Genomic DNA, 25,873 nt, shown 5'->3' on the forward strand with positions numbered 1-25,873 from the left:
GGGTGGAAACCTGTCTAAAAATGTTACTTTTCAGTATTCAAATTCAAAGATAGCGAAAGTAGCAGATCGACAAGCTTTTTGAGCAGTTTCGAGCTTGTGGATCTGCCATATTTGATGCGTTGTGTGACTCTGTAGTATGATCATAGGTATCATCATAAGTAGGGCACAACAATATATAGTAGCGTGATGGTACACATGTGTAAACAGAGTGAATTAATTAGATTTGAATGATGTGAATCCAGACACACGCTAAGAGCATTTCCACCTCTAAGAAACTTTAAAGTGATGCTTTGTTTTGGAGGTTCAATTACGGCTGATTTTAAACATAGTTGTGTGCCGGTCGGAAATTAGCCGATCTACGAACTTGTAGGGACTAGGGAGCTTGTGGATCGACTATCTCCGGTTGTAAATCAGGCGTTGCAGGTTGGCATGACAGTACAATGGCAACAGAAGTGTACACCTCTCTCTCTCTCTCTCTCTCTCGCTCTCTCTCTCTCTCTCTCTCAACAATTTTATATGCGCAGGGACGTCACAGGCTCTCAGAAGGTGGGGGGGATGGACTTTCGGTGGACTATACCCCTTATTTTACACTTTGGCTATTCAAAAATAGCAGATATTGTAGATCTGCTATTTTTTGAAAAAGCGTGAAAAACATTTGTAACTGTCAAATGTAAACAAATTCTGTGTTTTCAAAATTGCGCGTTTTTTGGGCGTATTTGTTAGTTTTTTTTTCGTGTTTTGGTTACTTTATTTCGGGGGTTAGGTTATTTAATTCTCATTTTTGCTTGATTTTACCGATTTATTATAAAAAAATATATATATATTTTTTTTTCAAAAAGTGGGGGGTATGAAATCACAGATCTGTGAGAGTGAGGGTGTCACGTCGTACGCACAGTGAATGGCCGTGACGCCCCTGCATGACAGTACAATGGCAACAGAAGTGTACAGCTCTCTCTCTCTCGCTCTCGCTCTCTCTCAACAATTTCATGTGCGCAAAACAAAGCCGTGTCCTATTAGGAGCATAGCGTTTTACATAATTCATTTTCTATATCCATGGCCTGATCCGTAGGGAGTTGCATAACGTGTGTGTTGCTGTTGTACATGTTGATGGTCCATTGTGGAACCTTGGGCCGTCAACCTTTACTTTCTAGAGTGTGGAGCACAGAAGCTGTACTCCAATTAGAAGGCCGAACGTGCCATCCACTGTTTTTGATATACTGAATGCTAAAGATAAGGACCTCAGAATTCTCCAGGCGCTCAACCGAACGCCTGTTTGCATGCAGACCTAGATGTGGAGCGAATTGCCTTCGTGATATATCAGGTCGTATTGTTTTAATATCATTAATTTGCTGTTCTTTTATTCACATAGTATAAAGGGAGTTTCCCTTGTTTGTCAATAAAGATGCCTTGCGCATGTGAACGGTAATTTCTGTGTATGTCGTCTATAAACTGGACTTTAGGGTTTTACTGAACCAAGAGTGACAGGAGTGCCACGGCACATCAGCTGGTGACCCCGACCGTGACCCTGTCCAGTCCAGACGACCGCTGGATCCATAAGATCCAAATAACAATTCGCCCATACACTATGTGCTACAATTCCTTGGGGCCCCAGGAAGAGTACACGCGGTGCTATATGTGAATTGTATTATACCAAATTTAGGTCAATTGTCAAAGATAATGTGTAAATATGATTGCTCGCATGTGAAGTCACCACTGAACAGCAGATTGAATGACCTTTGTGTATTAATACTTAGGCTCTGTACTTCCTATACCCCATGATGTCCCGTTAGTGGCTGGGTGGACCGAGTCGATCCTCCCAGCATCTGTCTCTCTGTATTCTATGATCTTATAGTTTACTGGGACACTACACAGTCTCTCTGTATTCTATACTCCTATAGACAATATTCTATACTTCTATGAGACACTACACTAACTGCCTTTGCACGGCTCTCTAAATCGCAAACTACACTGGGTTCATGGGAGAAGATAGCGTGTAGCCTAAGTTGTGTACGTTATATGTCGTTATATGTCGTTATATGTCGTTATATGTCGTTACATGTGAGCTGGGACTGCGGCTCAGGGAAGACCCCAAAAATACTACAGGTGAGCTGGGACTGCGGCTCAGGGTAGACCCCAAAAATACTACAGGAGGTGACGACCGTAAACGGGCCTTGAGGACGTACGCTGCTGGGTCCGAGCGGTAGGTTACATGTGAGCTGGGACTGCGGCTCAGGGAAGACCCCAAAATACTACAGATTGTGAGCTGGGACTGCGGCTCAGGGAAGACCCCAAAAATACTACAGATTGTGAGCTGGGACTGCGGCTCAGGGAAGACCCCAAAAATACTACAGGTTGTATGTTGAATGTAGGCCGGCCACCTTAAGGCTTGTAGTGGAGTCTTAGAAAAAAAACAAATACACTGTTAAGGCTTGTAGTGGAGTCTTAGAAATAAACCAAATACACTGTTAAGGCTTGTAGTGGAGTCTTAGAAATAAACCAAATACACTGTTAAGGTCTTAAAAAAAACAAAAAAACAAAAAAAACAAAAAACAAATACACTGTTAAGGTAGTGTCTTACATAAAAAAAAGGGGAAAAAAACACTGTGTCCTTATATGTATGTTATGTGTGTCGTCCTGAATGAATGAAGGCCTCTGTAAGTCCTGTTTGTTTGTTTATTTGTCTTCTAAGGAGCATCCACTAATCTACACATTAGAGGAGACTAGTCTTCCTGAGGTCCAATATTGTGCTCAAGTACAGTCGTGAAGTACTGTTTCCTTAGATAGCCCTTACAGCTGTCTGTAGTTTAACTTCCACTCCACCACGTCTCAGCATTTCTAGAGGCATATAGTGTGCTTCCACTGTGTGAGCTCCGACATTTTGAATACCTTGCTTACTGCTCATCATGCAGACACTGATGACTAATGCATTAATAAAACTCCCTCAACCCTGCGTGCACCTCAGCCATTTGGAAGTTGCCGATCTACAAGCTCACCAGCCCTTCCATCTGGAGCACTTCGAGCTTGTAGATCTGCTATTTTCAGGGGGAAATTGTGCATGTCAGGTATGAGAAATTGTGATCGGGGACAGGCTGCTTATTTTACTTTTCTAACTGTGGGTTTTCACTCCACTCTGATACCAGCGTTTGTTTTTGGTACTTTGACCCAAGTACATGTAAGTGAGTGTAGTCTGCTCCGTGAGCACTTTTGTTTAGTGATTTTGTTCTATTTAGGAATGCAAGCAAGGAAGATAACACATGGGGCTCAGTGTTGGAAGGTCACAAAGTACATCTACTCAAGTGTCCTACTTGAGTACATTTGAGGTTTTCCATTTGTACTGCACTAGAGTAGTTCCAGTTGTCAATACTTTTACTTATACTCGACTACATTTCAGAGGCCAATGTTGTACATCTACTCCAGTATAATTACTGGGAACCTTGGATATTTAGGACTCATTGCAAATTTAGAATGCTGGACCTGTGCTTGCAGGAGAGTACCTCCACATGGCAACGTTGATGCTCTTGATTGGGTGGAACAGATAATTAGGGAATATAACCCTTAAGATTAGAAGATTGGAGTCAGTTATTTTGGAAAAAAAAAAAAAAAGGCGAGGTCAGAGGTAAGCGAGAAATATGACGTTCAAATAAATTAGTTTCTTCACAAAATTCTGCAGAAATATAGAGAAAACAGTAGCTTGCATACAATAATATTCAAGTGAATCTGCATTTTTAGGTATGGGGCAACTATATTGGTTAATTATATTTTCGCTGAAATTAATTATGGTGTACAACAGTTAAGTGGTTTACTTTCTTAGGAGGACCAGCCAGCAGAAGTGATTCTAGACAAACAAAACTAGATATAAAATTACGCCAATTTGACCGATAATAAGATAGTAGAGTTTTTAGTTTAAAATAAATACATATATATATATAATAAATGTACTAATAATAATAATTTTAAGAATGCACGCAAATGACAGAAAGCCCAAAAGCGTCTAAGTATTGGTACCCTACTCAGGCATTGATTGAACCCCTCATAATTTCTTTCCGTGCCAGGGCCAGTAGTCTCTCTTGGTGGCGAGACGCATTTTGGAGTCCAGATAGTGCGGTGATATTAAAACATTAGTTGTTATAGACCAAACAAGTGAGCACGCACACATGAAGGCCAAGAGCAGAACAGAGGCCTTACTGACACCGATTTCCCACATAGACTGCACTATCAAATTACATTCAAGTGCCACAGACACAGTGCCTGTAGGCATTCCACACATGAGGTTAGGGGGTAGGCTCCCCAATCCCTTGTGTGTAACAGGCGGCAGCGGGGTCGCGAGGCTCCCAGAGCACGTTAAAGACGGAATTATAGTGCTGGGGAGAGACTGAAGGGCCCCCGTGTTCTGTCAAGGATGAATCAACATCCTGCTGTGGAACCGTCTAGTCGATGTGCCGACTGCCGCTCTCTCCTAGGGTTGGCAGCACATGGTGCGTGGATGACAGTCCACACCTAACCGGACGGGAGCTGCGTGACTCACCGGTTACAGGCAAGGCGGGTGAAAACGGTTAATATTCTGGTTCCCGTAGCCAAGCGGGGCCAGGACAAGACCGTCGGTTTCCTGCCTGGGGCGCCAACCACGCCAACGGGTAAGGGGTCGCTATCGACTGGGTCACCCGCCGGTCGGATCGCAAAAAGCATTAAAACCATGGCGTGCTCCCCGACAGGAGACGTGTGGTCGCTGCTTCCGGCTCAATGTACAGTCAGGCCATCACAAGCTCAAAGCGACCGCCGGAGTGCAACAGTCATGTAAGCGAGTGATGCTCCTGTGATCGGTGGGCTTTGAAAAGAAGACGCCGGGAAGCAGGAGGCTTGAACTCTCTATCCAGGGTGACCTGGGTGTAGACCTCAAGTGGAAAGGGGTCTAGCCTTGGACTGCGCCCTGGTGCAGGAGGCACAGGAGTGGGGAGGTCCGAAGGACTTAAGTGTAATAAGTGACATATTCCCAAAATGGACCTTCACAGAAGTTAGAGATGTATTGATTCCACATTCGATGCTAACTTGCAACATGAATGGCAGAGGTTCACTTCCAGCTATGACCTGATGGAACATGGAACTGTACAACAAACTGTGCTGTGTGCGCTACAAGTGAAACACCACAACTTAAACCATCGTTCTGGATATGACGTAGAGGGCCAGCAATAGATACAAGCTGTGATACGTGTATGAGACTCACTTCTGATGACACCTATGGGGAACAGACACCAAGCCTTGGGGAAGCTTGGGTTACTCAGACCTTGAATGTTTAAGAGACTTTACACCAGTTCACTACTATGCTATGGTCACGGACACATGACCTCTCGTCTTTTCAGCCAGTGGAATATACGCAGCTGGGGTTGACCTCTTGCCTGCTCTCTGTTGTTATGGCCTCGACATGTGCAAACACATACATTTCTATCGATCTGGAGAGGACACAACACGATTTATGTTTATAAGTGACAATAGAGACACGCACACCAGAGCTATCAATGCTTGGCCGTATCGTTATCTATAACACAATTCGGTCTGTTATGAAATTACACAACTATATGACAAAAAATTGATCCCAACTTTGATTAGTGGGTAGTGTCAGAAGATTAAATTATAACATATTTATAGTAAGTGAATAGTACAGCTGAGGCAGTGTTAATTAGACGTCATGGACAGAGATTACTTCAATAATGTAATAAGTGAAAAAAACAGCCCTGTTAAGGGAGGTCCAGTGACAAGTGACAAACTGTTGGAATGTGTAGTGAAATAGAATGCCACAATCAATTTTTTGTTGTTTCAAAATTAAACTAAAATTATGCAGGACTTAAGTGAAATGCTTATCTAAATTAGTTACGTGAATTGAAAGGTAGTTGATTTCTGTTGCACTTGAGTTAGGCTGTGTTGTCGAGAGGCTCACGAGCACGTTGGGTGATGCTTGGCAGAACATTTATGACTACAGACAGTAGCTGCACGGTCCACGGCCTCTGAAGGGTGCACACTTCGGGGTGGTGTACTTGGTGGCTTCTGTCATGCTATTTTGATGTGATTAACCGAAGGCCAAACTATGTGTTACGGTTGGTTATGTTGTGGTTAACCTTCCATTTCTCTAAAGCAGGTCGACTGCTTGCAGGAGAGACTTATACACTTCTGCTGTCATTAACCTGCCATTTCTCTAAAGCAGGTCGACTGCTTGCAGGAGAGACTTGTACACTTTTGCTGTCTTAACCTTCCATTTCTCTGAAACAGGTCATTGGTGGGAGCAGAGCCCGAGAATAATGTCAATTGACTGGAAAGTTGTTTCCAAGAATGAAAATTAATTAACTAACCCATTAAACTTAAGTGAATAATTATAGGTACGTGTTTGAACCATCCCACATATTGGATAAAGGAGGGTTGCACCCTGGCCTCTGCACATTCCTATGCTGTGTGCCCTGACGGGTGTCAGGTCAAGGAGGGATATAGTATGATAGCAAATGTATAGTATAATTGAGATAGTATAGTATTATATAGAGACAGTAGTATAATGTTAAGTGTCTATACTAAGTTCATACTTGAAGTATGTAATGTTGCCTTTAACCTTTGTTAAATTAATGTGCTTTATAGACTTATGGCAGGGTGACCGGTGCGGCTGATGGGCAGGTTAACTGTTGGTATTTATCTATATATACTGTATATCTATGTGATGTTTCGCCATGCATAGATATGTATATATGCAGAGTACCGGCGGTTGGCCTGTTCGTTAGCTGTATTGGTCACTCATCTATATATACTGTATATCTATGTGATGTTTCGCCATGCATAGATATGTATATATGCAAGCTAGTTGACCTCTCGATCAATCTGTCATGTTCAATGGTTGCTTTTGACACTTAAGTGTAAGGAAGGAGAGACAGTGACACGCACACACAGTCCATTGCATACACAGATCAAAGACTCACCACCAAACCCCCACCCATTTTTGTGATATCAAGGAGGGTGACCACACAATTAATTTGGCTAGTACCCATATCACTCTCAGCCAGAATACACATGGCAATTGATAAGAGAGCAGATACAGAGGAATCCCAATACACACCACAGAAACATTATATTGCCACCTGGGCCCCCATGCTGAACTTGACGAAGAACACCCCTGCACGATATCTGCGCCCCGACTTTTGACCTCAAGGAGGGTACGGATCTGACTGGCGCTTGGGGTTTGGGCCCCTGTGTATAATACGGGGGGCTCCGGTCTCAGGCACTGGTAGGGTACGGACCCGGGGGCTTGGGAATGGGACCTCCGGCTCATTCAGTGCCAAGTACATTCGTTAGTGGCGCTGGATGGGTTGGGGGGGGGGGGGGGCCTAGTCTTGGACTCTGTCGGAACCTCCTCCTCAGGGCTCGGAAAAGTGACTACCTCAACCGGAGGAATTGGAGAAGAAGAAACCAAAATGCACAAATAATAAAAAATAGAAAAAATAAGCACTCCCACTGAGGGAACCTAAGTTTAGCTATACACTTGTTGGTATCAAATGATGTACTGTAATTGTCCCCAATAAGAGCTCATGTCCAGATGGTAGGTTTGGGACTGCCCCAGCCTAGTTCAGAGTTTCCCCTTCAAAGAAAAGGGTTTTCCTCGGCTCACATGACTCAAAAAGAAAAAAAATGGGACCTGATTTTTTAAACATGCCATATGTTATGCTATAAAGTAAGTGCTATAAAATACTGTTCACATTTAGGTGTTGTGGGTACTAAATTCGTACCCAAGGAGGGGTTGATGGTCCATTGTGGAACCTTGGGCCGTCAACCTTTACTTTCTAGAGTGTGGAGCACAGAAGCTGTACTCCAATTAGAAGGCCGAACGTGCCATCCACTGTTTTTGATATACTGAATGCTAAAGATAAGGACCTCAGAATTCTCCAGGCGCTCAACCGAACGCCTGTTTGCATGCAGACCTAGATGTGGAGCGAATTGCCTTCGTGATATATCAGGTCGTATTGTTTTAATATCATTAATTTGCTGTTCTTTTATTCACATAGTATAAAGGGAGTTTCCCTTGTTTGTCAATAAAGATGCCTTGCGCATGTGAACGGTAATTTCTGTGTATGTCGTCTATAAACTGGACTTTAGGGTTTTACTGAACCAAGAGTGACAGGAGTGCCACGGCACATCAATGTACAAGTCCATTTTTGCCATCTAACTATTTATGGATACATTTTGAGCTCTATCTTACAATAGATATGTCTGCCTTATGGAAACTTGTGAACATTTTATTTCACCCTCCATAACCACCCCCCCCCCCCCACCTCCATCATGTCATTCATTCTGTTCGTCATGGCTCACAAGTCAGGCATAAACGTTGTGTTTTGGGGCGTTAAATCATTAGATTTACAAACCAAAACTCCCAGGCTTTGTTAAGTTGATTGTTTACTGTTTAGTGGTGCAATGTACTAAGATTTACTTTATATTATTTTAAGTAAAAGTAGCAATAAGACGATGTAGAAATACTACTGTTACAAGTAAGTCCTGTATTCAAAAAGTGCAAAAGTATTGGCATCAAAATATACTTAAAATACCAAAAGTAAAAGTAGTCATCATGCAGAATAGTCAATTTCACAAGTTTTCAAGATGTGAAACTTACTCAAAAAAAATCTATAACAGCAGATCTACAACAGCAGATCTACAACCTCACGACGCATTGTGAGCTTGTAGAAGTCTAAAATTTGTTAATGTATATTCTGTAATAACAGCAAACGGCAAAAAAATGCAAAAGTAGCAGATCTACAAGCTTGCGGATCTGCTACTTTTGTTAAAGTAGGGCGTTAATTTACGAAAAACACGAAAAGTAAAAATATGGAGATAGGAGGTTTCTGCCCGACAGCAACGAAGTACGGTACTTATTACCTTCCATGGACCTTGGCATGGACCACTGCTGTCACCAGCAGTGGTCCATGCCAAGGTATGACTCCACGTTATTCCCCAAAGGCTGAATGTTCTAACCTCTGTCTGCGCCCGCATGGTCAACAGTGGTAGAAGAAGTACTCTGACTTTTTACTTAAGTAAAAGAAGCAATACCACAATATAACAAATACTCTCTTACAAGTAAAAGTCCTGTGTTCAAATTTGAAAATTGAATTACTGTAAGTGTTTTGTATCAATAATCTAAATCTGTAAAGTAGGCCAACTACTCAAGCTGTCAAAAGAATTGTAGTGGAGTAAAACAGTTAAATATTTGCCTCTGAGATGTAGTGGAGAAGAAGTACAAAAAGTAACAAGAAAATAGAAATACTCCAGTAAAGTAAAAGTACCTGACCATTTTTAAGTACAGTACTTGAGTAAATGTACTTAGTTATACTTTCCACCACTGACGGTCAACACATTGGTCGGCAAACAAAAAAAAACCCAACCGTGAACCAGAATCCCACAGCAATCCAGAGGGATTATTCACCATAATCTCCATCCATATTTACTGTAAACTGCATTGCAAAGGGCTGCGGTATAGCACCCACGATAACAACTGCTATGATATCATCTCGGGATTAATCAGCCAACCCTGATCTAGTTGCCGTCCGTCCTCCTACAGGTTACAACCATCAGGCATTGTAAGCAGCTTTGGCTGCTAAGCATCCCCGCGGTACATACAACAATATAGCTTTGTTGATGTACAACATGATGTGTCACATCTCATTCTGAGAGCAATGTCACTCCATGACAAGTCAACACTCAGACCACAAAAAACGTTTTTTGTAGAAAGTTTCATGTCTCTTATCGTTTGAGGGATATTTAACATGTCTCTTACATGTCTGCTAAATCTCAACAGTATTTGAGATTTAGGGGGGGCCATAGCTGAGTGGTTAGTGAGCCCGCCTAGGGAGCCAGAGGCCCTGGTTGCCCCAGGTTCGATTCCAGGCCAGGCCAGCATATGTGTCGATGTAATGAAATTTGTCCCTGAGCAAGACTCTTAACCCCTAATTGCTCACAGGTTCTCATTGGAAACAAGACCGCAAGAACTTTCATGAACGACCTGTTAAAAGGAATTATCCTTATCCTTCTGAAAAACGTATGTTTCTATATCAGTGGTGCTCAATCTTTTTCATGTCAAGGACCCCCAAAATTATATGAATTTTGCCTCAGACCCCCATCAAAATATCTTGTTCCAGGGACCCCCAGAAGCAAAGATTTGAGTTAAAAATGTTCGCTTTAAAAATATATATATTCAAAGATTTGCACACATTTTCACGATTTTTCAAAAATAGCAGATCTACAAGCTCGTAGCGCGGCTATGAGCTTGTAGATCTGCTATTTTTGAATAGCCCAAAGTGTAAAATAATGCTTTTTTGCTCAAATCTAAAAATGACACAGTTCCAGGTCTTAATGGGTTAACTGAAGGTTTGAATTAAGGGCAAGCCCCGTCGTCTCATGCTGTAGACTGTACGTTTGGATATTATTTGAAATATTTATGTTTGTAGCAGAGGGATGAGACTGCATTTGAAAAGGCTTTTGTTGTCTCAAGCCATTTGCGCAACATGACATGTTACAATTTAGCCTTTGTTTGGCATACTATTAACCTCTGGGTGTTTGGTGGCCTTTGATATTAATGCTGTCATATGACCTTGTCATACCTTAGCTTTCGCCGAATCGACGCCACTGATACACACACACATATAGGGCTTAAGTGGTTCATTCTTCATTTTTGTAAGTTTGGGTCTATTGTTGTTCTTTGGAACTAAAGTATTTTATAAGTAGGGCAAGTTTGCACTTGTGAGTTAAATGTAAAAAAGAAAACCGTTTGGGGGGGAGAGAGAGAGAGAGAGAGAGAGAGAGAGAGAGAGAGAGAGAGAGAGAGAGAGAGAGAGAGAGAGAGAGAGAGAGAGAGAGAGAGAGAGAGAGAGAGAGAGAGAGAGAGAGAGAGAGAGAGAGAGAGAGAGAGAGAGAGAGAGAGAGAGAGAGAGAGAGAGAGAGAGAGAGAGAGAGAGAGAGAGAGAGAGAGAGAGAGAGAGAGAGAGAGAGAGAGAGAGAGAGCACTAATATCCATATAATTGATTCCCCACACCAAATTATCCATGTCAAGAAGTAACAATAAGAGGAGGGTAAGCTGCACAGAAGTGTCCTCAAAAGTCACAAGTACTGTGACGTAGACCACATTACCACTTGAACGCTGGCATCTAGCATTGATTGATAGCTTTGAGGAGAGGAGAAGCGGCCCAAACCTCTAGTCATGGGTAAATATCAGCTCCATTTGTCACTGGTGTAATTTCCCACATTTTACTGTAATTACAAAAGACAAAAAATCTTTGAGCGATATAGGAACTTTGTTTTCACTTTGTATCCCACTTCAACCCTAACATCCCTATTCTGGGGGGGGGGGGGACAGATCTACAAGTTCACAGCACAATTTATGTGTCTTTGACACTCAGTGCCCTGCACTGCCTTGCTCAGCGTGACGCTGAGCAAGGCAGTGCAGGGCACTGAGTGTCAAAGACACACGCACGACACACGCACACACACACGAACATCTCGCTCTCCATCTCTCTTCCGCCAAACTAATGACGCCTATTAATTAAATATTCGTCATTATGCTTCTCACTCAAGCAGTGAAAAGAAGTAGCACGCCATGTTTGTGTTCATTTGTTCATTGTTTAAAACAATTCCTCACACCCAGACATACAGTAGTGGTATATTCCTCACACCCAGACATACTGTAATGGTATATTCCTCACACCCAGACATACTGTAATGGTATATTCCTCACACCCAGACATACTGTAATGGTATATTCCTCACACCCAGACATACAGTAATGGTATATTCCTCACACCCAGACATACAGTAATAGCCAGATTTTGAACCAACCACACTCGCACTCACACACACACACACACACACACACACACACACACACACACACACACACACACACACACACACACACACACACACACACACACACACACACACACACACACACACACACACACACACACACACACACACACACACACACACACACACACACACACACACAGTAGCAGTGGTGTACATTTACTCAAGTACTGTACTTAAGTACAATGATGAGGTACTTTTACTTTACTGGAGTATTTCCAATTTTCGATACTTTTACTCCACTCCATCTCAGAGGAAAATATTGTACTTTTTACTCCGCTACAATTATATGAAAACTTTAGTTACTAGTTACTTTGTAGGTTTTGATTATTATTACAACACACACATTAACCACTTCAGCCCTATATATATATATATTTCGTCCATTTAAAGATAGCAGATCTACAAGCTCACGATGCATCGCGACACATTGTAAGCTTGTAGATAGGTTATTTTCTAAATATTTTCTTATACATTTTGAACTTGTGAAATGGGACATTCTGCATAATGAGTAGGCTACTTTCTACTTTTGGTACCTTAAGTACATTTACCAATACTTTTGTACTTTTACTCAATCAATTTTGAATTCCGGACTTTTACTGAGTAACAGAGTATATCTGCATTGCAGTATTGATACATTTACTTGAGCAAAACATGTGAGTATACTTCTTCCACCACTTGGCACGGTAATATAATACAGCTGTATAGCCACCATGGCTCAGTGCTCCCAGTATACGGGGAGATGCCTCTATACTCCCAGCCTGACAATCAGTGTTTAACAATGTTTACATACAACAGATGACTGTGTGCTTGGCCAACAGAGGCAGCCCAGGGGCTCCAGTGTGTCGTCTGTCCCTGCGGAACGCCTTCCTTTTCCCCCTTAATGTACTCGGCCCTCACAGCTCATTAATTACTTAGAGAGCAGTCCGGGAAGTAGGCTAATGCACTTAGACAACATGGGCCTATGTATGCATTGGGATACTATCTGACCTATACGCTCTGAGCTCCAACTATCAATAATATATTCTGACGGGTCAAGGCGAGCCATCGAATGCTTCCATATCGTCGTTGTCGGGCAGAAACCCATATTTCTTTTTCTTTTTATGTTTTTTTCCCCTGTAAATTAATGCTCTACAAGTAGCAAAAATTGCAGATCTACAAGCTCAAAAACGTGACGCCGGCATGCAACGCGTTCTTTTTTTAATATCGTCACCTTGCTAAACTCATTCAATGGCCCAAGTCATTTTTTAAAGTTTTTCAGGAAAAATTAAAAACTGATCCAAAACAAAACTATAAGATATTTCTTAATCATTTCACCCAAAACGTTTATAACAAATTATGTCTATTCAAATGAAAATAACACTGTCTGTCAGTTATGTAACATAAGAGATTTAAATAGGTTTAAATAGGATTAAATCTGACTCTGCCAATAATTAGGATTTTTTTTGGGGGGGGGGGGGGGGGGGTAATTTGTTGGCAATTTTTTGGCCTATTTTGGCCTAAGTCACACTAGGGAGTTAGGCCATTATACTAAAAGGGGAGTGAACAGCATGATCCTTTTCAATTAGGAGATGGGCGATTTTACCAGAGATGGCCAGTGTCATGAAGAGCTGACTTATAGGCAAAAATATAATTTTCCTCAAAAAATGACTTAGGCCATTAGTTTAGCAAGGTGACGATATCCTGAAATCCTGAATCCTGAAAAGTAACTGTTTTGCACATATGAGGTTTCCACCCGACAACAATGATATGCTACTGAATGTAAATGGCACTCATTAACCACCCCCCCCCCCAAAAAATAATATTTTTAAATACATCACAGCTATTGCAAATAGCCCATCAACACTATTCTAGTTGTCCAATGAGAAAGTGCATTGGGCTATAAATGGTTTATAGGTTTTAACCAAAGCAATGACGGGTAAGGAAATGGAACTGAAACATTCAAGGGCTTTGTACACGCTGGGTTTTGGGCCATGAATCTCAACCAGAGCTCAATAGATCTAGAGGAGGGGGGTCTTCAACAGGGGGTCCGGGACCCCTAGGGGGTCCTCAGAGCTACTATAGGGGGTCCGCCAAATCTTTGTGTGATAGGATATAGTTTTTTTTACATTAACCACTTGAACCCTAGAATTCCTTTTCTGAGGGGAATGTTAGCCAAAAATAGCAGATCTACAAGCTCACAACGCCTCGCGCTGCGAGGCGTTGAGAGCTTGTAGATCTGCTATTTTTGGCAAAGAGGCTATGTGTAGAGGGAAAAAAGAGCAGACTAAGTAAAAAAAAAACTTTAATATGAAACACAATTTTATATAATATAGAGTAGGGGGTCCCTGCTTCATCTCTCTCTCAGCTAGGGGGTCCTTGGCCTGAAAACGTTGAAGACCCCTGGTCTACTGTAACTACAGTATATACGGAACAGGCAAACATAAAGCTTTCCACTCAGGGTTCTTGCTGTGTGTACACCACACTTCCTCCCGTCAACAACACACACAAACACATCAAAAAGACATGCTTTTGGCAGCTCCCCCCTGCCCCCCCCCCCCCCTCCTAAACACACTCATATCACCTCCCCTGGATCCTGTCAGTCTCGCCCCCAAACAGCCATTTTGAAAAGCCACTGCCTTAAACAAACATTGCTCTCCCTCCATTTCATAAATTCTTTAAACTCTCTCAATAATTCATGCCGGCCGAGAGCATCCGGCGGACGCATTGCAGCATATTCTCTCTTAAAAGATCGCAGCCTTAAAATAACGGCGCCTTCGCTCCGATCGCGGGGAGAAGAAGACCGTTACGCATCCGTCGTCCACTGCTAACTGCTCTTTTTTTGATCCACACACAGAACGCGGCATGCAGTCGTTTTTTAATGGAGCCAGAGCAACGCTCAACTCTCTCTTATCTCTACGAATGAAAGAAATGTCACACACTGGCCTTGATGAAATATTGAGCGGGGGGGGGCCCTTCTCTGGGAATCAAATACATTTGAGTGAGGAGGGCCTAGACCACTGTTGCCAAATTTTGTGAGAGAAATAAGCAGCCAGGTCTATGAAAACGAGCCCAAAAGAAGCGACTAGGCTACATGAGCACTATAGCCCTACTGTATATACATTGGCTTTTTGAAAATAGCCAATCTCCTCACAAAGTGTTGCATTTGCAACACGTTGTGAGCTTGTATATCTGCTATTTTCAAAAAGATCTTGAAAAGAAAAAGCAAAATATTTGGCATATGTTTGAAAACTATTTTCAGATGGGGGTCTGCGGAGAAATACATTTACAAAAATGGAAACAAGCCCAAAAACCCTCAACCATCAATATTCACAGAAAAACAAGCCCATAAGTCGCTTAGAATAAGCAGACACGGCAACACTGGTCTAGACTGGCTTTGCTTTCACTTGAAAGTCTTGTCTGCACATCCTTTCCACTGGTTGACGAAATGTGGCGTGAAGGAAGGGCGTCAGGGAAAACCCGTCCCGCACCCAGAGACACGGAGGAGATGGAGTGTTGTGACATTCTCATAACGGCTGCAGCAACAACTGAGGGCCTTTATAACCACTTGAGCCCCTAGCATCCATCCCTACTCTGGGGGAAAACCCTTTTTGTAGATTAGCATATCATTATACCCACTTGAGCCCCAAGCATCCATCCCTACTCTGGTGGAAAACCTTCGACAGGAGGTCGACGGGTGCCTACGGAATTGGCGAGCGACTATACACTCACAAATTGGCTATGTTTGGGAAGGGAAGCCCGGCGGGCAGGGCAATCTTTGGAGGTTGTCGAATGGGAGGAGTAGGATGGAGGTGCTACGTCCTCCCGGTGGAGGCTCCTCACTGGCAGGTGAGCCAGTAGGGTACAACAGCATGCAGTGACAACAACGAAACGTGTAGGGAGTCATTTTAAATTGGTATAGAAAAAGAGAGGGGGGGGGTCATTGGCCACACAAAATAAGAAAAGCAAAAACAGTGGTCGTCGACATTCTGCAGTTCAAACATATTCGCTGGGTTGGTGCAGGTTTTGCAATTCCTTCCTCAATGCATAAAGCCAGATGTTCTTCAGTATCTTGCAGTTCAGATTTTTTTTAACCAAATACTTCAAAAGCACCCCTTTTTAGGTATTACTTTAATACACGCCTTAGGCTATGTTTTTCAAGCGCATATATCATTGGTTAGAATGATTTCCTACATTAATCATTTCCCACAAATGCAAGCATAGTATAGGTTGTTCAACATTTGCATGAAACCTGCCAGTAGAACCTTTTTTTTTTTAAAGGTACCAAACGTGTGCAATTTACCCCTTTAAGCCTCTAAAACATCCTTGAATGAATGAGGCAACGATTCAATCTCAAGTACGCCAGCTTTGTCAAAACACAGCATGTTACCCAAGCACTGAACAAGTGCAAGAACACTGTCTAAGGCTATGTGTGACATTTGATGACAAACGCACCACCAACAGCAGTGTGTTCATCCAGTGCTGTTGTACATAAGTCATGCGGTACACGCGCTCACTTCACGTTCACTGGAGCAGGGGATCCTCAACTGGGTTCACGACGGCGACCAGAACTTGTCAGTTAACATCAACTCAGGACACCATTCACTATACTCTATTCCAGTGGTTCTTAAAGTAGGGTTCAGGGACCCCCAGGGGTCCTTGAGGGGGGTTAATGAATAAATGATGACATAATTGGTCGCCATTCCTTGTCACAGTATATTTGCACATACGTGAATTCTGTCCTCTGCATTTTATCCATCCTATAACTACTAGGAGCAGTGAGCTCGGCACTCGTGGAGCAGTTAAGGGGTCAAGTGTCAGTGGCTCCAGGGGGTCCCCAGCTACATTATTGATAGTTAGGACTTAGGAACCAAATGGACCCTTCCAGATGTGTAACTCCGACAGTGTACAAAGTGTACACTCTCAGAGTTATGGGGGTCCCCAGCTAAATTATTAATAATTGGAAACCAAATGTACCCTTATCTGTCAGTAACTCAGAGAGCAAATGGAACCAAATGGACCCGCACAAGCCAAACTGGGGGTCATTGGAAAAAAACGTTGGAGGACCACTGCTCCATTCAAAGCTGTTGCCCACACAAACCAGTCAAAATATTGTGAATCATGTGCAGGTCACAACCAACTGATTACAAAGAAACACAAGAATCATTTTTTACCAGTGAAGAAGTTCTTGGCTCGCAGGTAGCTGACACTAAGGCGGAGGATGGACAGTTTATCCAGGCTTGAGGTCACCTCTTCAGGGAAGGGCAACAGACTGGCCAGTCTCTCCAGTTCTCCGTTTAGTCGGTCCCTGTGTCGCTTGGACGGGTTGGACTTGGTCACCTCGACCGGTGGCTGCTTCACCCTGGGAAAGGTTGAGGGGGGGGGGGGGTGGTATGGTCAAATATTGGCCAAATAATTTTCACAATATTTATCTGTGGAACCGAGTCAAACTAAATGTAATGCCTTAACTCCTACAATTCCAAGTGCTTGTCAGGGTGGGGGGGGGGGGGTTCCCCAATTCAAATGTGACTATTTTGGGGGGTCGCTGTCAGAACAGTTTGGGAACCCTTGCTCTACACCATGGGCCTACGGAGGAGCGCTATAATATAGCGCTATAAGATCCGATAAACTCAAATATTATTCCGGGATGTTCAGATATTCCGGTGGCTTATTATTATTAAAGGCTCTTTGCCCGTTTTCAACCATATATATCAAATATAATTGTAATAAGTGTAGAAGTGTAATCCCAATAAGAATATATATACAACTTCAGTTTACTGAACTTATAAGTATCCAGTTAAATTAAGATGACCAACACAAAGGTATTCATTTTGTCTCAATTTGAGAGAAACACAAAAAGGCCTTACATTCCCCCCCCCCCCATCTTCTCTTCTTCCCCCAACCCCATGTCCAAATAGCTGAATGTATGTAGGCCTATACTGGATATTCAGTGAATAGTTTTTTATTAATTGTCACTAATTTGTTTTTAAATATATTTATTTTGAAAAGAAAAAAAGTATATATATATGGCCATTGTCTTCAGGAAACACATAGTGGTAGTGTTGCATAGGTTGTGTGTGGGGGTGTGTGTGCGCGTGTGAGAGAAATTAAAATAAACCAATGAAGAGTAAACCCTGGGACCCTATAAAGATAGTAAAATAAATAAGGCAAATTAAAAACAGAACATGTATTTGTTGCAAAACACAGGCCTACATACTATAATGCTTCAATTAGTTATTAATCAATGAATTAGTTAATTACTTATTAAGTCACTCATGTATTACGAAATAATTGCAATAATGTTCTCCTTATGAATTGACACGGTGGCCCATATTCTGCATTGTATTTGTTTTTGGGCATTAAATGAATGACGATAAAGCCATTTTTAGGCCTGAGGATAATTATGCAATTATTTATTGCTTTCTTGGATTATTGGTGGATTACTCTTCCTAAATTATAACACATAATATTTGAACATATTTTATGTTATAGCAAATTGGGCGCAAATTGGTAAATGAATGCAAAGCTGCCATGCACAATGCACCTGTTCCTAGCAAACTGCACATATAAGTACATCCTATACTTCACATATTTTAAAATGGCAGATCTATACAAGCTCACAAGCCTCACAACGTGATGACACAACAAGCTTGTAGATCTGCTATTTTAGCTTTTTTTTTTTTTTAATAATCTAGAAATATTGTGGAAAACTATTTTTTTTTAAATGAAATAACCAATATTCTCTTACCAACCCATTAAAACCGGGAAAGTGTATGTGAAATTTTAGATTTCTGCGTTGGCTATTCAAAAATAGCAGATCTACAAGCTTTCACGTGTAGCTTGTACATCTGCTATTTTTTTAAACATTTTTTGAAAACTCTTGAAAGTGTGAGAACCACTGATTTAAGGCATTTGTGGAATCAGCCTCAGATCTATGCTATTTTCAAATGTCTAAAGAATTTTGGAAAGGAAGAAAATTGTGCCAGGTTTCCCTGGCACAATTCTTCTTCTTTTCCACAATATTTCTATGTTTTTTTTGATGGGGGTCCATGGCCAAAGAGCCTACATATAAATGTGTGGGTCCTTTGAGGACCCTGAATGGCTACAGGAATGATCAAAACAGCAGCAGTCAGATGAGGTGAGTTGAGGAAAGTGTCCCCTTGCATCATCATCAAAGATAAAGGGCGTGTTGACAGAAAATGGCTGCAGCACCAATGCAGAGATTTTGAGGTCAAGCCAACCAAAAGTTACACGCTGATTTATCATCGAAAAATGTTCCATCAATTTAGGTTGGCTATTATTATTATTATTATTCCAGTTCATCTCTAAACACACATAAGGCCTATACAGTGGGCAACAATTATATATGTAGCCTTAGCTGTGATTTGATATTCAAATTATATTAAAATGTATCTATAACATCTATATTCATCTAATATAACATATTCATCTATAACATATTCATCTATAACATTAACATTCATCTATATATAACATCATATGTTATAGACTATAACATATGCTTCTATAACATTAGCATAACATTCATCTATAACATCTATATTAATCTATAACACACATAGGCCTATACAGTGGACAAATATTATATATGTAGCCTTATAGTTGTGATTTTGTATTCAAATGATATGAAAATGCAAGCCCTGCTGCAGGCCTACAGTATATAGGCCTATTAGGCTTTCTAAAATAAAGATGATTTGACTGCAAGGTTAGAGCAAATAGGCCTACAAAGATCTAAATGTAATAAACTTAAGTTATAGATTTATGGAGATGAAAAAAACTTTGTTTTCGAGTTTTTAACTAATTCAGAGGAGGGTAACGAACAGGATGATGGTGCACTGTGTCTGCGTCACTTTATACAGGCCTTATAAGTCCCAGAATTAACTTATTATAGGCCTAATAGCCTTTACACACAATTAGACGTTAATTCATAAAGACATACAGATGATAACCCAATCAATCAAATGTGATCACACTGATCACACTTGAGGCTAATTGCCATGGGAAGTGATTAGAGAGTAGACCTACAATTATAAACATATTTCGTTGTATCTTCGGATGACTCTTAAGAGGACCGACCTACCTTTTTTTTTCTTTTTTTCTAAGAAATAGTTACACTGGACATGTTTTAAATGTTTTGTTTCGGTTTCTCAGATGTTTTTAGTGGTGATGATTATTTTGTATGCATCTGCTTTTTGTAGCACTTTAGAGATTTACACAAATGTAAAATGCATTATAAATCCATTATTACTTACGCTCTCTGGACTGGTTTTCTCCTTTTCCGACCTGCATACATGACTGTAACTCTCTGTATCTCTCTTATATAATATAATATATATATTATATAAGCCTCCAAATGAATCCTCCAACCGAACAGTCTTGTCCGCAGACAGCAGTCTATACTGTCTTCTGCAAGAAATCGTTCTTACACTGAATCCTCTAGAGGAAGAACCATAACTATAAATACAATAAAATCAAATAAACAGTTGCAACTTGCTTTGACCTTCTTTTCTTTTTAAGCTGTGATGATAATAAAGCTTTTGCGTAAAATACAACTGTGGTTCCCAAGTGAAGCTGCAGGTCAGGCTGCAAAGTCCAGACTTCAGATCCGTGGGAAAATGTGATAATTGACAGATTTATGTCTTTAATCACAACGAAAAAACGACCAAGTTATAGTTGATGGAAAACGATTATTATCAGTTATTATTATCTCCATCCAGTAGATCTTCACATGCAGTGCGCGTGCACCGTTGTGTGCGTCGGAGGAGAAGAACCTGCAGCTTTTTGACCAGAAAAACCGCGCATCATCGCGATCACTGCGTTTTAACGGATCATTCCGACGACCATTAATTAATAGATTAATTAATAGACGAAGCTAATTGTTTTTCGTCATGTTTAAAACGGGATATTATGTCCAATTAAAGCCTCATCATCATCATCGTCATCTTCTTCATCATCAGGTCGTCCGGGGTAGTCCGTCGGCGAGAGCGCGCATTCCATTGGCGGGCACGCGCTGCAGGGTCCGACGGCCGACACAGATTTGGAGACGGGCGCGCGCAAAGGGGGCACGAGCCTGCAGCCAGTGTTGCCATGTCTGCTTATTACAAGCGACTTTGTGCTTGTGTTTCTGTAAAGTAAATATTGGGATAGTTGCGTTTTTTTGGTCTTGTTTCTAAAGCGTAGTTGTTTATTTGGGCTTGTGTCTAAAGTGTAGTTGTTTATTTGCATCGGTTCCAGAACACATATTGCACTAACCCCCCCCCCCCCCCAAATAACGACCAACATCAAACAAAAATGTTTTAAATAATTGTATTTATTTATTATCATTATTACTATTATTTTTTATTTTGTTTCATACATTATTTTCAGGGGGTGGTGCTGCACCCCTACTTCCCGCGGTACTGTTTATTTGGGTTTGTTTCTAAAGTGTATGTTTATTTGGTCTTGTCTCTAGTTGTTTTTGGGGTTTGTTTCTAAAGTGTAGCTGTTTATTTGAGCTTGTCTCTAGTTGTTTTTGGGGTTTGTTTCTAAAGTGCTGTTTATTTGAGCTTGTTTCTAAAGTTGTTTATTTGAGCTTGTTTCTAAAGTGTAGTTGTTTATTTGGGCTTTGTGTTCTTAAAATGTTTAAACAAATATTCCACATCTTTCAAATTTTCATCAGATTCTTAAAAAAAAGCAGATCACAACATGGCAACGCGTTGTGAGCTTGTAGATCTGCTATTTTCATTTCATTCATTGACATTTTTTTGAAAATGTCAATGAATTGATTGAATACATGGAAACAAGCCATAGTGCTTTCTTGAGTTTAAAATCCTCTTAACAGACCTTGCATTGAACTGTACTTCCCTGTGCTTGTCTTTGCAAACTGTTAATAAAGTATTCAATCAATCAATCAGTCAATCAGTCAATCAAAAAAAAAGGGCTCGCTTCTTTTGGGCTTGTTTTCATTGACCTGGTTGCTTGTTTCTCTCGCAAATCCTGGCAACGCTGTGTACATCCCATGGTCCGGAGGGACGGGTGTGTGCTCTCCTGTGATTGGTTTAGCTGTATTTCCAATGGTAATGTCAAGGACCCCCCCCCCCTAAATTGATATGTAGCCTATTTTGGCTGTGGATTCCACAGCCCAAATCTTCTCAGATCAGATCTTTTCACATCTGAAAAGATTTTGTGCCAGGGACCCCATAAGACCCCCATAAGAGTAGATTTATAAACCTTTTTTCAAGATTTTTTTTTTTTAAATACCGATCTACAAGCTCACAAGTCACAACATATATTTATATAGCTATTTTCAAATGGCTATTAGATAAGTATATCTAAACTGTCTCTCCTTTTGTTGGAGACCCCCTGAAACCCCCTCAAGGACCTCCCAACATTTTAGCTTGAGACCCAAAAGAGAAATTCTTTCTCTCCCCGGGACCCACACTTTAGTGAAAACATAAATTAAAAGGGTATTTATAGTACGCTACTTGTGACCCGTAAAAATTGCTCCGCGACCCCACGTATGGGTCCCGACCCACTGTTTGGGAAATCGCGTACGCTGTCAACCTATCACGCGTCAATGAAAGCCATGGGTTTGTTTGCCTGACAAACACAACTAGCCAATCACGACGCGCCGTGGCAAACCCCATGTCAGTCTCCATGCAACGGAGCAGGAGGAGCAGGCTGGGGGGGGGGGGGGGAGGGGGGTGGGGGGAGAGAGGGAGTCTGGGCGGGCCGGGGCGGTTGAGAGGGGGGCATGTGAGAAAATCTCCTGGAAACACGGGCAGAGCGCGCCCACGCCCGCGCGCCCCCGCCGCCCTCCTTCTGACCAATCAGCGTCCAGATGGACGAGGGAGCGAGCAGCAAGTAGCGGTTTATGTTGAGCCTAAGTGGCCTTGCTCTCTATGTGGGTCAGAGGTTAGTCTTTTCAATAATGGAACCTGTCCTGCTCAAATCATTTAGCACATCGTCACGGGGGGGCCTGACATCTAAAGGACCCTTTACCTGGAGTGGCGTCATTTTTTATTTCATTTGTTTTATTTTGCCGTTGCCGTTGCAAATCCTTAGGCGTAGCAATGTCCTTAGAGCAGGGGTCTTCAACAGGGGGTCCGGGACCCCTAGGGGGTCCTCAGACTGAGTTACTACAGGGGGTCCGCCAAATCTTTGTGATATGATTTTTCTTTTTTTTTACCGTAACCACTTGAACCCTAGCATACCTTTTCTGAGGAGAACTCTAGCCAAAAATAGCAGATCTACAAGCTCACAACGCCTCGCGCTGCGAGGCGTTGTGAGCTTGTAGATCGGCTAGTTTTGGCAAAGAGGTATAGGTGTAGAGGGAAAAAGAACGGTGAACGCCAACAAAAAAAAGTTGAATCTGAAACACAATTTTATACAATATAGAGGGGGTCCCTGCTTCATCTCTTGGGCTGAAAACGTTGAAGCCCCTGCCTTAGAGCTATTAGTGCCTTAGAGCTATTAGTGCAGTAGTTCTCAAACATCTTCAGGACCCCCACCCCCCAAAAAAACACACACACACACACACACACACACACACACACACACACACACACACACACACACACACACACACACACACACACACACACACACACACACACACACACACACACACACACACAGACCCGCCCCCCCATTTGAAAAAGATTGAGTGTGTGCTCCAATAACAGATTTGACCCTGGATCCCCTGGATCCCACCCTCAAGAACCCCTGGGGGTCCCCGGGCCCCACTTTGAGAACCACCGACTCGTACAGTATAGTGTGATGAGGTGATGCTTCATAACATTTTACTGATAATAACATGTCGTCTCTGTCGGGTGGAAACCTCATATGTCCAAAAATGTAACTTTTCAGGATTCAAATTCAAACAAAAATAGCAGATCGACAAGCTCAAAACGCACCAAGTACGGTGTTAATTTAGGACGGCAACGATAAATGGATCAGATGATTAATAATTGCAAGTAGTTCCTATAGGTGTCATGCTGCACATTGGCAGCACATTAAAAAGAGTAGGGTACAAAACATTACCGTCAACACTGCTGGCCCGCTCCAGTGTTCAATGCCAGGCCTCTCGTCTGACTCATTCACCCACTACTAGTGTTTTACTGTACCTATAAGACAAAGAGAGATATCTGCAGCCATGTCATACAAATAGAGTAGGCCCCCTGGGGTGTTGCCCTGTTGATGCAGAGAGAGAGACAGAGAGACACAGAGACACAGAAACACACACAACAACATAGCCTACTGCTTGGTTTAATCATTTCTATCCTCGGCTATTGGATACTTTGACCAGACACACAGACACGCACGCACGCGCACACACACACGCACGCACACGCGACAAAACTTGACTGTAGCTGCTGGCAGAGAACAGAAAAACACAATCAATGTCACCATCGTACCCCTGAACTCCCAGGATGCAATGCGATGCGTCTATCAGCTTGTAGTGTACGGGTGCGCGCTTGTATTACTTGTGCGAGTGCCAAATTATGTCCCTTCCAGTATAAGTAGAGTAGAATTTGAGAAATAATTTAGATATAGTGAGGACAATGTTCCACAACGTTTCGGCCTTCACCACGATGAAGGCCATGGCTGTGGCCGAAACGTCCTGCACCCCTCTGGAATGTCCAGTGTTTTAAATAAACGAAAAACTGACGAGCAAAGCTGTAGTGCAGTGGTTTTCAACCACCAGTGGTCCTTGAGGGAGTACCAGGGGGTCCCCAGCAAAATGAGTTAACATAGCGTCACAATCGTTTAAACCACTCAGCTTGGGCTATAGCATAATAATACACAAGCTCATAGCTCGGCACCGAGTGCCACGCTATGAGCTTGTAGATCTGCTACATGTATTTTTTAAAAATCTTGAAAATGTGTGCATATCTTTTGAATATCTATATATTTGTAGCATTTTTCAAATCTTTTCTTCTGGGGGTTCCTGGAACAAAACATTTTCAGATGGAGGTCTGCGGCCAAATGTATATCAATTTAGGGGTCCTTGGCATGAAAAACGTTGTAAAACCACTGCTGTAGTGCATTACAGATTTAGAGGTCAGGTTTAGAGGTCAGAGTTATGCGTTATTTATCAGTTGCTTGCAGCAGGTGTTGCGCACCAGAAATAGCTTGTAGATCGTCTTTTTTCCGGGTTTAGTTTTAGGGTAAAAAACTAAAGAAGTGAAAAAAAGAAAAAAAAGGGAAATCAATGGCATTCACAAAATCTGACATCCTAAAATGTTGATGTCCTCACAAGTAGCCAAAGTAATAGCCAAAGGTGTGTGTGTGTGTGTGTGTGTGTGTGTGTGTGTGTGTGTGTGTGTGTGTGTGTGTGTGTGTGTGTGTGTGTGTGTGTGTGTGTGTGTGTGTGTGTGTGTGTGTGTGTGTGTGTGTGTGTGTGTGTGTGTGTGTGTGTGTGTGTGTGTGTCGGGGATAAGAGAGGTTCTGTGTTTGTGTAGACACGGTGGGTCCCAGTGGATGGAGGCCATCACAGCTGTGAATGTGTTTTTCATGCTCTCTGCTCCGCCAGGACAAGAAGGAAGCAAAGCCGTGCTCTCTGTCTCTGCTGCTCTGCTCCGCCAGTCAAGGTTGTGACTGACTGTCAGTGTTGCCAGATTTTGCAAGAAATATTGAGGAAAAAAGTGGACACAAAATCCCTGGCACAAAATCCTTTCAGATGGGGGTCCGTGGACAAATCCAAACATTTGGGGTCCTTGACGTGAAAATGTTTGAGAACCGCTAGTTTAAACAACTTTAGGAAACAAGCCCAAATAAGCAACTACACTTTAGAAACAAGCCCAAATAAGCAACTACACTGTAGAAACAAGCCCAAATAAGCAACTACACTTTAGAAACAAGCCCAAATAAGCAACTCCACTTTAGAAACAAGCCCAAATAAGCAACTACACTGTAGAAACAAGCCCAAATAAGCAACTACACTTTAAAAACAAGCCCCCCCCAAAAAAAACGCTACCAATATTTACTTTACAGAAAAACAAGCCCAAAGTTGCTT

General features: G+C 42.0%; 1 protein-coding gene across 1 annotated transcript in view; it reads right to left on the reverse strand.

Annotated features, from left to right (window-relative positions):
- ahr1b (aryl hydrocarbon receptor 1b) overlaps positions 1 to 20,170 on the reverse strand; it is a gene marked incomplete at both ends in the record, with an annotated part of 65,467 nt that extends 45,297 nt beyond the window's left edge. Inside the window, 2 exons of the mRNA XM_084084287.1 lie at positions 17,031 to 17,218; positions 20,130 to 20,170. Of these exons, the coding sequence (XP_083940413.1) occupies positions 17,031 to 17,218; positions 20,130 to 20,170 (229 nt within the window). The remainder of the gene's footprint in view (positions 1 to 17,030; positions 17,219 to 20,129) is intronic.
- Positions 20,171 to 25,873: the final 5,703 nt, after the last annotated feature.

Source organism: Gymnoscopelus microlampas (genome assembly GCF_963454915.1).
Source record: "Gymnoscopelus microlampas genome assembly, chromosome: 17".
NCBI lineage: Eukaryota > Metazoa > Chordata > Actinopteri > Myctophiformes > Myctophidae > Gymnoscopelus > Gymnoscopelus microlampas.